The sequence below is a fragment of the Urocampus carinirostris genome, chromosome 17 (genome assembly GCF_059441175.1).
Source record: "Urocampus carinirostris isolate Australia breed hairy pipefish chromosome 17, RoL_Ucar_1.0, whole genome shotgun sequence".
In the NCBI taxonomy this organism is placed as follows: Eukaryota; Metazoa; Chordata; class Actinopteri; order Syngnathiformes; family Syngnathidae; genus Urocampus; species Urocampus carinirostris.
Window position 1 is genome coordinate 29,369,943 of NC_142365.1, and position 13,050 is coordinate 29,382,992.

At 41.8% G+C, this 13,050-nt stretch overlaps 1 protein-coding gene across 1 annotated transcript in view; it reads left to right on the forward strand.

Annotated features, from left to right (window-relative positions):
* The window catches only part of LOC148349735 (polypeptide N-acetylgalactosaminyltransferase 10-like), an 89,841-nt gene that overhangs the window by 40,185 nt on the left and 36,606 nt on the right, over window positions 1–13,050 (forward strand). Inside the window, exon 5 of the mRNA XM_088321443.1 lies at window positions 11,187–11,372. Coding sequence (XP_088177569.1) covers window positions 11,187–11,372 — 186 coding nt within the window. The remainder of the gene's footprint in view (window positions 1–11,186; window positions 11,373–13,050) is intronic.

Here is a 13,050-nt window from a genome sequence, read left to right on the forward strand (position 1 = left end):
TTATGTTTTTAACAGCAAACACAAAGTGAGGTTTGAACAAACCTTCTCGAAAATCAAACATATTCACAATTTCATTATATAACATCTTTGTTAGTGTCAATAGATCCGTCCAGGCCAAAGTCGATTGTCCTCGGTCTGAACAAATCCACTGACTCCAACAGCAGCAAAACACAGCCATCAAGCATATTCACAATTTTTTTATATTTGACAATATGACGTGATGATATGACGTTTTAACATTTTTTCCTGACATTTTCAACATCAATTAAACAATTTCAGAGTTATTTTCTTTTAACAGTAGTTAACCAGCGTGTAAAAGGCAATACTATTGTGCAAGGGCATAGCTCTGCCATCCCACCCTCCCAAGCAGCATTCTTCCAGTCCTCTGTGTGGGTCCTTTCCCTTCTGCGTGGGTCCTCTCCCTTCTGGGTTCCACAACCCAGGCCGTTGCTGCCGGGACTCCCACAGTGTAGCTCCGGCTCCCCCCTCCGGGTGGGTGCAGACGAGTCTTCTTTATGGCTGCGTCCTAGGCCCGCCGCTCGCAGATTGTATGGTATCTGCAGCCATTTGGAGCACAGCCACGGGGGGGATCTGCCTGCACCTCCATACCAGCAGGTTTCTGGAGGTCCAGATGGCGTCCTTGATGGCGGCGAGAGTGAGCCAGTCCCTAGCAAAGTCGTTCCGAGGCCTCCTCGACCGACTCACCCCGTAAAGCACGTACTGTGCATCAGGGACCTCTCCTGCTGGCAAGTCCGGGAACTTTCCTAGTTGTTCGGCCATTGTCCACAAGACCTGGGCAGCGCTGCACTCACAAAAAAGGTGCCTCACCGACTCCTGGGCGCCACAGCCAGGTCGAGGGCACGTCGAAGTCGCTGACATTCCTCGGTGGTGCATTACAGCTCTGACTGGGAGAACTTCATGAGCCACCATCCATGACAAGTCTCGTAGTCTGTTTGGGAGGGCAGGATGATTGACGTTGCTCCAAACCGTTGTGGATTCGCCAAACGCAAGCCCCCGCACAGGGCTTACTGTAGCTCGCCCTTGCACAATAGCAGTAAGGGCCCTGTGGTTTTGTAAAGTGTGACATTCTTGTGTTTCCAAATCAAACTTCTTCAAAAAATCCCGAATAAAGAGATGTGTTGGTGGCAAGTTAAACGAAACTGGAATCAAACGATTGTCTGGTACAAGCTTTAGCTTCCGCAAATATGAGCCCATCCAAAAACGGGTCATTGCTTGACTTTTCGGGTTGTTGGGTGGGCCCACAGCGTTTTGGAAGTGGAGAGAGACATATTTGCTTCCCAGGAAAAGCTGGAGGTCAGGCACTCCTTTCCCCCCTTTTTCCTTTTTCTTTTTCATTGTATCTCTTTTTATCCTTTCCCACTTTGAGCCCCAGACAAAGCGAAAGATGGCTCGGTCCAGTTGTAACAGCACGTTTCTTTTAGGCATAAAAATTAAACTGATTGACAAAAGCATTGGGAGGATGATCGCTTTGATGATTAGGACCTTCCCCTCTATTGTCAGTTTTCTTAGTGACCAAAAAACAAGTTTTTGCTTAACTTTCCTTGTCACGTCATCCCAGTTGGTCTCGCCTCCTCCATCCGCATTGAATTTTATCCCTAGGATTTTCTGGTCTGTCTTTAACACCGTCAGCGGGAGTCTTGCCTTTTCTGTCTCTTTCCACATTCCATAAAACTTCACTTGTGATTTTTCTCTATTTAGCCTTGACCCAGACGCCCTCCCAAACAGGTCAGTCAAGTCAAGGGCTCTTTCAACAGATGCGCGGTCAGTACACAAAATATTAAAATCATCCATGTACAAAACACACTTGGTAATTTGTCCCCCACTTCCTGGGATATTGATGCCTTCGACAAATCTATCTTTTCTTAACATTTGTGCCAAAGGTTCAATGCAAAGAACATAGAGAAGGGGAGACATAGGGCAACCTTGACGTACACCGCAGTTGATTTCGATTGCTTCCGATAAATTCCCGTTAATCATGAATTTGCTGTAGATGTCTCGGTATAGCAGTCCTACCCACTTGATGTATTTTTGGGGAAAACCACATTTTTGCAATACCCTGAAGAGGTATTGGTGCGAGACTCGATCAAAGGCTTTTTCAAAGTCTAGGTTTAGGACCGCTAGTCGCATGTTTCTGTCTCTTGCATAACAAATGGTGTCACGGATCAGCATGAGACTGTCGCTGATCTTCCTTCCCACAATGGCACAGGTTTGGTCTGGATCAACCAAGTCTCCCAAGACAACAGACATTCGTGTTGCTAGAAGCTTGCTGAAAATTTTACAGTCCACGTTTAAAAGCGTTATGGGTCGCCAGTTTTTTAAGTCAATTTTGTCTCCTTTTTTGTGCAATAGAGTAACTATCCCTATTCTGAAACTGTCTGGCATATGGTCTCGACTGGAAAATTCGTTAAAAACAGTAAACAGATCTGGTGCTAAAATATTCAAAAAAGTCCGGTAAAATTCGAGGTTGAGTCCGTCCTCCCCGGGTGATTTTCCTTTTTTCATAGTCTTTATGCAATCATTCAGTTGGTCTTGGGTAAAGTCCGATGTTAAAAAGGGGTCTTGACGCACTGATCTTGAAATATGATCTAATACATGCCCCATTTCATTCTCATATGTTTCTTTCTTTTCAAATAATTTTTTGTAGTAGTCTTCGACCAATCTGGTTATTTCACTACTTTCCTTTGTTATTTGCCCGTTTTCGTTTTGAAGTTTAAAAATCCCCTCATTTTTGCCCATAATTTTTTTTAAAAAGTAGCGTGTACATTTTTCCCCTTCTTCTATTTCTCTTTCTCTGCTTCTTATTATGATGCCTTTGCTCTTTATTTCCGCCAAAGCGTTTAGTTCTTGTTTGGTCTCTTTGATTTCATCATTAAAGTCCATCCCCTTTTCTGTTAGGATGAAATAGCGTTGGAGTCTTCTTTGTAGTCCCGACATGCGTTTCATCTCTTTAAGTTTCTTGTTTTTCCCTGCATTTTTAAAAAAGGTCTGTGCTCGTTTCTTTGTCATTTCCCACCATTGTGCTCGTGAATCATACGAGTCTTGAAGGGTCTGCCAGTCTTTGTACAGCTCCCTGTATTGTGCGGCTAGAGCCTCATCCTCCAGCAGGGAGCAGTTTAACTTCCACAAACCCTTCCCAACAGTCATACCTGAAGGAAATGAGAAAGAGCAGGACAGTAGCAAGTGATCCGAAAAAAAAACTGGAATTAATCTTGCATCACTCTGTGCTAAACCCCTCGTAAATATGTAGTCTATTCGAGAGGCTCTGGCATTGTCACTACTGAACCAGGTGAAGCCCTCCTCTCCTGGATGTATGGATTTGAAACAGTCCACCAGTTTAAATGTCCGGCACATGTCTTGTAATAAAGTTGATGTTTTATCTACTTTAAACTCCTCATCGTTCCTCTTTCTATCCTTCCTACTTAGGATGCAATTAAAATCTCCTCCCACGATTAGTGGTTGATGGCCTAGCATATGCGACTGGATGTCCTCTAAAAGTTCGTACCTGAGTTGTCTGTCGGCATGGCCGGATATGTTAATGAGGTTAAAATCATTCCCTATATAAGAAAGTCTTGCTAAGATTGCGCGTCCGTCTCTCATCACAGTACTCCCCTTTATGATGAGTTGAGGGTTGTTTATTAAAATGGCTACCCCATCGTTACGGTTTTCATTCGAGCCACTCCAGAATGACGGATATGGCCAAATCTCTTCCCACTGTTTATAATTTTTTAGAAAGGGGATGCAGCATTCCTGTAGTAAAAACACATCTGTTCTGATAGTTTTTAAGAACGATAAAACACTGTGAGCCTTAACCTTTGATCTCACACTTCTCACATTGATAGTAGAGAATGTAATTTTCATAATTGTTGTTAAAGTATTTAAACTAGTTCCGGGGGATCTGAGTCCATTCTTTGGTGATCATCGAGATCATCGAGAGTGTCACCTGTGTCAGACACATCACTTAAGAGTAGTACCTCATTTTGAGACTCACCGGGGAAAACTCTGGGACCCTCTGACTCTTTGTCTGTGGTTCCAGGTCTTCCCCTTTTTTCTGGGTTAGGGGGTGAGCCAGAGGACCTATCAAGGGGTCTCTTACTTCCTTGCCCACAAAGGGTCAGATTTTTTCCCTCCCCGACTTCCTCCGTCTCAACTTCATACAGTTCCCTTGTGGGCTTATTCACCGGCAATCGGCTTTCTTCTAAATCTCTTATCTTTGTTTCTGGTTTTTTCACCACTCCCAATTTTGTCTTACTTTTTAACCCATACCGATACAGTCCAAAAAACACAGCCGGCCAAATGAACGGAAAATGATACCGGTACTTAAGATTTAATGCAGACCTGCAGAGTCCGGGTGCCCGTTGAAAGTAATCCATGGAAAAAAGTGTATATTTCCAAAGGTAAGGGTGAGAAAAATATATATCCACTATTGTCGGCCGCGTCCACAAGCACGTCTCACCTTTACTCCACTTCCCGTCAGCCCGCGTTTGCCCCGCCCCTTCTCTCTCATTTGCTCGTGCAAAACATATCAGAATAAGTTTCTAAAAAAATACATTAAAAAAATATACAGTTGCAAATACATATTGTACATGGTTACACATATTTACAAAGAAAGACGGTACACCGAGAGAGTTTTCAAAGTTTAATAATAATATTATAACTTTCATCCCAAACCGTGCCTGTGAAGGGTAGCAAAACGCTACTAGTAACACGCTCGCAACACTATAAACAGCTCTGTTAATAAAACATACCGGACTTGTAATAAGCAAGGTAAACCGTCCTCATCTTCCTCCGTAATACTGACGTCATCAAAGTCGTCTTCCTTCAGTATGGGAAAGAGACTTTGTCACATAGACTTTGTCACATAGACGTCGTCCCACGCTCCACGCTAGCATCACACCGGCTAAATAACGTTTACGTACAGTAGCTCTTTTCTTCTATATTGGATTGCTTGATTGCGTTTGGCTTGAAAGTTGCGTCATGTGCCTTTCTTTTTGCAATTTGCATGATGAGGATATGTCTACGCTAATTTAATTTGTGCACAAGCTAAGAAGTTGCAGTCGAAATCTTACCTTTTGTACTCGAGCGCCGCTGGCGGCTGTTAGAAAAATTACATAAATTGGCCGCATCACTGAAGCCGCAGGGTTAGATAGATAGATAGCTAGATAGATAGATAGATAGATACTTTATTCATCCCCGTAGGGAAATTCACACTTCTAGCAGTCTACCCCGTTGTTTATTTACAGATTAACATGATGCCCTAGGGGTGCTTGTAGCGGAGTGGATGACGTCACGCTAGTCCAAAAGTTTGACATCCCTGCGGCAGATGGAAATCTTTTCTTTGTGAAAATCCAGGGATACACCACCTTGTGTTAGCAAGTCTGCCTCCTCTCCAATTCCCCCCGCCTTTCGTGTCTCTGTATAGCAGCGTTGAAGCCGGATAGCTCCGGGTAGGTCCGGGTGGCTACACGTTAGCGTCCGGAATGCTAAACGTGAGCCACGTTTCCGCAAAACACAGCAACTGCGCTCCCTGTGCGCTTCGATGTTTTCCACCAGCACTCGATGATCTTATTTGGTCGTGAGTTCGCATTTACCATGATTACGGATGGTACCGAAGACTTATAACGCCGCTAGCCGCTTAGCTAGCTCCGGCTCTTCTTCCACGATAGGCCCCTTCATCACGCCGGCACGAGAATCCTTCAGGGCAAGGACATTGATTCATTGAATAAACGCATTTTCATGCGCTAAAACCCATGTCTATAGGATAAAAGTAATCCATAGTGTAGTTGTCAAAACGGGAAGAAAAAACACCGAAGATAGGAGCAGACAATAAAACAATAGGGCAGCTGCTGGAAAAGGCAGCCGCTCGTGGCAGCGCCGCGAAAGTTTGGAAAAAAGTAGCGGCTTATAGTCCGGAATTTACGTTACGTATTTTCCCCACTGTTCATGCCAACCTTTTGACATTAAAAAGCTGTGGATTTTATCGCAAACTTTTTTTGTTTACACACGAAACATAATCCGTCTCGGAAATATTAATACAAACAAACGAAAAAAAAAAACAATATGTGCTTGTTTAAAACCGGAAACTTACCATGATGGAAATTTAATGGGATTGTTGGGAGTGGTTTATTCACGCACAATGATTTATTCTCACATTAAGATAAAGCACCCGTAGACTAAGATACACGTCTCTTGTCAAGATTTTTTTTTTTGTCTTTGTTTCATTTTGAAAAAAAGAAAGATTCTCGTTTTTGAGGGAAGAAAACGTTAGTGTTGGTGAGTATAGGCGGGGACCACAAGGTGGACTTGTTATTTGGGGATAGAAACCTTTGGTAATTAGCTTATGTGTTTTTTCTTCTTTAAAAGGAAAAATTAAATTGTATTTACCTTTAACGTGACTTGCACTGGTACAGTGGAGTTTTTTGGTGGATGCAGAGGGGGGAAAAGACAGCAGACTAAAATTAAGACTGATTTTAAAACTAGCTGAACTGTCATGCCCTCAAAATACTTTGTTGGATCCATCGCTTCCTCAGTCTTAAAAAATGTCCTAATCATTGATTGTGTTTAACCCTACTTCTTATCCATGGTGAAAATGCATGCACCTTCTTCATATTTCTTGTCATCTTCTTCACAGAAGTTGAAAGAATGTTTAGCTCTTTTCTATAATGGATAGTAAATCTAACAGAGAAGTTCCGATGTTCAGGTAAACATTTGCATAAAAAAACAACAACATAAAAAATACAAATCATTTTAATTGTTTAAATGAATAATTTAAATTTTTGTTTGCATTGAATTTTTGTCACATTCCAGTCTGATTATATCTCAGTGAAGGAAAGAAGCATTAATGAAAAAATACATAACAACCATTTTAGAATCACATTTTACATCCCTGAATCAGAATTTAATTGTAAGGCCCAGCTAAGGCATACTTTTTATGCCATTATGTTGTAGTTTTACAGTGGACCGAAATGCAGAAAGCAGAAAAGAGGAAGCTGCTTGAATGCAGATGGCATTTAATAACAAAATCATCAACAAAGTGTCAAACAAACGGTCAAAAACAACAATAAAACTGTCAAAAAACAAAACAAGCCTCACAAATCAGGATGCAACTAAAAAATGGTGATCTTGAAAAATAAAGGTAGAAAATAAAATATCACCGACTCTAGGTGCTTTTTCAAACTGTCCTTAAAAAGGGTCTAATTAGGGATAGGTGTGGGGTGAATGGGCAAACCTTGTCCAATTACAAACTAGTGGACAGAGGCGCGCCAGACCCTGACATTTTATTTGCAAGTCCAGCACCCATGAGAATGCTAAAATTAGTTTGACACTCCTGGTCTAACCCATCCTGTAATTACTACTAGTTAGCTTATCTCATTTATATTCTGACTGACTTGCTTCAACATATAAATTATAAAAATATAATTGCCTAGCTGGTGTCGTTTACCACCCACAAAGCTGTCTTCTTACCTATGTTTCATTACTTACCTACCTATACTCTTTGCCTACTTTCCTAGCATCCATCTAAGATGACCATCTCCTTCGGCGCCCATCTATCTAATGGAGACTAATGTGTTTGCCACCGTTTCCCGTGAGCTCATTAGCGTGATTAATCATCTCCTTTTGTTGGGTAAACACTTTGAGCCGTATTCCAATCTATTTCGTCTGGAAAATGAACCAATCACAATTAAACACTCTCATCTTGCCCCTACGCCCTCCTTTCATGGGTCATGTCTCATGAGAGAATTAATTTGCCAATCAGGCTTTAATGCTCAGTTTTTTACCCCAGAGCTGTGATATAGGAGCCTTTTGTTCGTTGCAGCTTGGACCTTGCCTCGTCCTTCTGTCCTTAATGACAAGGCCCTTTTTTACTGTCTGAAACGTTACAATGGGGACCTAAGTCTGACCTGTGGTCATTTGTGGTCTGTCAAGTTGAGTAGTAGAATTAGTTAATCTGTATTTATTAGACTATTCCCCATGCCTGCACAAAATTTAGTAATTTTATTCATATTTAGTTTCTTTTGTCTTTTGTTGGCGTGTTTGGTGTTGGAGTGGTTGAGGGTGGTCAAGTTAAAGTAACCCTACCCAAAATGTTTTGTGTTTTCCATGACACGTGGTATTTCAAAAATTACAATAACTAATCTATAAGCCATCTCAAGTGTAACATAAGGTGAGTGTGAAATATGTGTTTAAGGCGGTGATGTCAAACTTGGTTTGGCTATGGGACCAGATCTTGACTTTCTGTTCTCAGGCAGGCCAGATTACTAAATAAAGGACTATAAATGCAATGCAAACATGGCAGCCAACAAGTAAAATCTAAATGTATATACTTTGCAAAAAAAGGAAATTTGCAGCAGTGATTTTCAAATAGTGGGGAGGTGTTGGGCTCCTTTAAGGATGTTTTTTTTTTTTGTTTGTTTTTTTTCCAGAACAAAGTGCAGTTGCACCTTTGCTGTGCTAGGGGGCAGTGTTGTTCTTATTAGCAGAGTGTGCGCATGGAGCATTGTTTTCGTTTGCACTGGGCATGCGTGCCTTGCACACAGCAGGTGTGGACACAAGCTGTAGCGGATTTTCAGGTGATACCATGGAAAACATATTTAAGAGGGATTAAAAAAACAAAGTTTCCCTCCAATTTGGATCTAATCGCGATCACATCAGTCACTGGTAGCAAATGACAATGTCATTGTAGATTACTAATATTGTCTCGGTACACTAACAAATGTTATCCTCGATCAAGCCTTTATTTTTTGTAGTCTTCCACTGCTATTTATAATAAACAACACTAAATTAATTGCAAGTGGGAAAATAATTAGGAAGGATGATGAAATAATTGTTTATGTTATTTATTTGGTAAATAAAATTGTTTACACAAATCATCTTTGTTTTTAATCTATACATAGACTTAATAGGTGCCATGTTGTGATTATTAGGTTTACTATCGCTTAATAAGAGGAGGAATTGGTTGAGGTTTGTGAGTGGACCACCCCCCACCCCCCCAAAAAACCCCACCTTATTAGAAGAACTGATATTGCTGCAGGGGTTAGACATGATCTCTGTCATGCTGGATGAGACAAGTGCTGCAAAAATAAAAACCATCCCTTTGTCCAATTGCTAGATGTATTAAATTTTTAATATTGTGCTCCTGAGTTAAGTTTGGTGAATTCATGTAGGTCAAAAACGATAGCAGTTTAAGGATTGAATTTTATTTTTGAATTCCAGATGCACTATCAATCTGCTCTTACAGCTAATAAAGCGATTATTTGTTATAAATATAACCGACTACTTGCCTGTTTGATTAAAGGTGTTTTGGGGGCCCTTGGACCTTCAGTTCTAAACATTATAAACATATCACTCTCCTCAGGTGTAGTTCCAGCGGCTTTTAAGTCCGCTGTTATTAAACCTACACTGAAACGACCCAACCTTTATCCAGAAAGCCTATGTAATTATAGACCTGTGTCAAACCTACCATTTCTCTCTAAAATACTTGAAAAAGTTGTGGCACAGCAGCTGAATGATTTTATATCCGAGAACAATCTTTTTGAATCTGTGCAATCAGAATTCAGGGGTAACCACTCTCCTGAGACAGCCGTGATTAAGTTAACCAATGATCTTCTACTGGCAATGGACTGCTGCTGGACCTTAGTCCTGCCTTTGACACTGTGGACCATAATATCTTACTAGAACGGTGGAAAAAATGGATTGGTTTCTCAGGAACCGTCCTCTTATGGTTCAGATCCGACCTCTCAGTTGGGACGCATTGTGTTAAATATGGTGAAATGACATCTGAGCTCTTCAGTGTTACCTGTGGTGTTCCGCAGGGTTCAGTACTTGGCCCCCTTCTTTTCAGCATTTACATGCTTCCATTAGGTGATATCATTCGCAAGTATAATATCGGTTTCCATTGCTATGCAGATGACACTCAACTATATCTTTCGATGGAGGAATCTGCCACACTAAACTGTGGAAATTTAGAGGCCTGCCTCACTGAGATAATAAAATGGATGTCACCCAACTTCTTGCGCCTTAACTCTGAAAAGACCGAAATGTTAGTTATTGGTCCATCAAAATGCCATGCCTTGTTCTCAAAAACTGCTCTGAACATTAACAAATGTAATATCACCCAGAGGTACTCAGTCAAAAATGTAGGTGTCATATTTGACCCTGATCCGTCCTTTCAAACACACGGCACATGTTTTTAGATCAGGGGATGGTGTCATAATAGTCTGTGGTTTGCAATAATCTGGAGGTGTTCCGGGCATGTCCCACCAGCAGGAGGCTCCGGGGTCGACCTAAGACACGCTGAAAAGACAATGTCTCTCGGCTGGCTTGGGAACGCCTCGGGATCCCGTCGGATAAGCTGGAGGAGGTGGCTGGGGATAGGGACGTCTGGGCTTCCCTTTTAAGGCTGCTGCCCCCGCGACCCGACCCCGGATAAGCGGAAGATAATGGATGGATGGATGGATGGATGTTATAAATAGGTGTACAATATTATAGATAAAGCATAGTATTTAGTCACACGTTGGGGTTAAGAGGGGATGAGATGTTTTCTTTTTCTTACGTAGTGCACAACACAAAAAAAAATAAGAAGCACTGCATTATTGGGAGAACATTTAGTTTTATTGAAGTGTAATTTAATAGTTCAAAGATATTTAACTTGATTTTCCAGTGAAATGACAAAATGTAAGACGCATATTTTTTGTGTTTCGTCAATGGTGCATTGTTTTTCACATGTTATCACAATTTGGCTATAATTGTTCATTTTTGAGTGTTATTTTTTTTCATTATTATAGTATTGTACTTTATGTCCCAAACAAATAAGTAAAATCAAATCATTACCGGTACAGTATGTTTTTCTGAACTGCTGACACTGATACTGGTATATATGGTAAGTAGAAAGAAAAGTTTGTGTGGCTTTTCCACCCGAAACCTATATACATAAATACATTTGAGTTTTTGTTTTTTTTAACACTTTTTAATTTCAAGGTCAATATGCACTATTCTGGTTGAGTTGTTTTGGGATCACATAACACTGAAACTTTTTTGATCATCACAAAGGAGACTTTTCTTTAGATACTGCTTGACTCTTTTTTGAATTACTTTCTTCATCAATATAAGCTGAAATGAAAATTACCTTATGACGTTCTTGGCTTGAGATGTTTCTTCCTTTCCAACAGAGCACCTGAAGGCAGCGCTGGAGGATTACATGAACCACCTGCCCAAAGTACGCATACTGAGGACCAAGAAGAGGGAAGGTCTGATCCGTACCCGTCTTCTGGGTGCCACCGCTGCCAAAGCGGAGGTCATCACCTTCCTAGATTCGCATTGCGAAGCCAATGTCAACTGGCTGCCTCCGCTACTTGGTGAGCAATCAGACGGGACCCATGTCAGTTCCTTTGATAACCAAAACAGCAGCGCTGAAACCTTCAGTTCTTAACCCTGTTGGAGCTACTTAACCACACTAGTCTGGTAAACACATTCACCAAAACCTTCTTTTATGTAAAATAAAGTAAGAAATGCCCCCCGCCCCCCCAAAAAAGCAAAATGTTTAGTTTTATACAGGTGCACAAAATAAACTGTGTAGAACCCAACCAACGTAGTGAATGAATTCACAATAAACTCCCGATTATATTACAGACCAGCAAATCAGTGTGACTCCTCTGTTGCCTATAAGAGACCAGTTCAGATGTGCATGGCTTCACCTTGGAAAGCACTACTCTCATGTAATTTTCATTGGTTAGTCTGTTTATTTTCTATCCTTTATGTCATGCACCCTCTTAAGAGATTGTTGGTGAATATGTTGTGAAAAAATGTATAAAAACACTTAATGCAACTTTTCCAAGTCTTTCTTTAGTTATGACAGGGCAAGACTAGTGTTCAACAGTGTTATGCTAATTCCAGCATACAAGCCCCTGCTGACCAGAGAAAAACCTACAGTGAAGCAGGTGAGGGTGTGGTCTGAGGGGGCAATGGAGGCACTACAGGACTGCTTTGATTGCACTGATTGGGACATGTTTAAATCGGCTGCCACTTACAACAACAAAATAAATATAGATGAGTACGCCATTTCTGTGTCAGCCTACATCAGTAAATGCGCAGAAGACGTCAGCAATACCAAAACTATATGCACCCGTGCCAATCAGAAGCCCTGGATGACTGCTGAGATACGCAAACAACTAAAAGTACGGAACCTTGCCTTTAAATCTGGTGACAAGGAGGCGCTGATATCAGCGAGGGCTAACCTGAACCGTGCTATCAGACTAGCAAAGCGAACGCACAGTCAAAAAATCCAGGAACGTTTCCTCAGTACAACCAACACCAGGGATATGTGGAAAGGCATTCAGGCCATCACCAAATACAAGCCAACCACTGCCCCAGTGCAGGACACTAGGATGGACTTTCTGAATGACCTCAACAAATTCTTTGGAAGGTTCGAGGCACAAAACGGCACCCCTGCAGCGAAAGCGGTTCCAAATCAGGACGAAAGAGCACTCCATCTGGACTCAACTGACGTGAGAAAGACCCTGAGAGGGGTCAACACAAGGAAGGCTCCAGGCCCGGACAACATTCCGGGGCGGATACTTAGGGAGTGCGCCGATCAGCTGGCTTGTGTACTAACAGACGTTTTTAACACCTCGCTAGACCAAGCCAAAGTACCATCATGCTTCAAAATTGCCAACATCATCCCAGTGCCAAAGAAACCCCAGATCTTATCATTCAACGATTACCGGCCCGTTGCACTGACTCCTATCATAATGAAGTGCTTTGAGAGACTGGTTAAAGAGCACATCACCTCCAGTCTCCCCTCCTCATTGGACCCCTTTCAGTTTGCCTACCGGACAAACCGCTCCACCAGGGATGCCATCTCCTCTGTGCTTCACCTGAGCCTGACACACCTAGAGGAGAAGAACACCCATGTGCGGATGTTGTTCCTGGACTTCAGTTCAGCATTCAACACCATCATCCCACAACATCTGGTAGACAAAATGAGACTCCTGGGTTTCAACACCCCCCTGCGGAACTGGCTGCTGGACTTCCTCA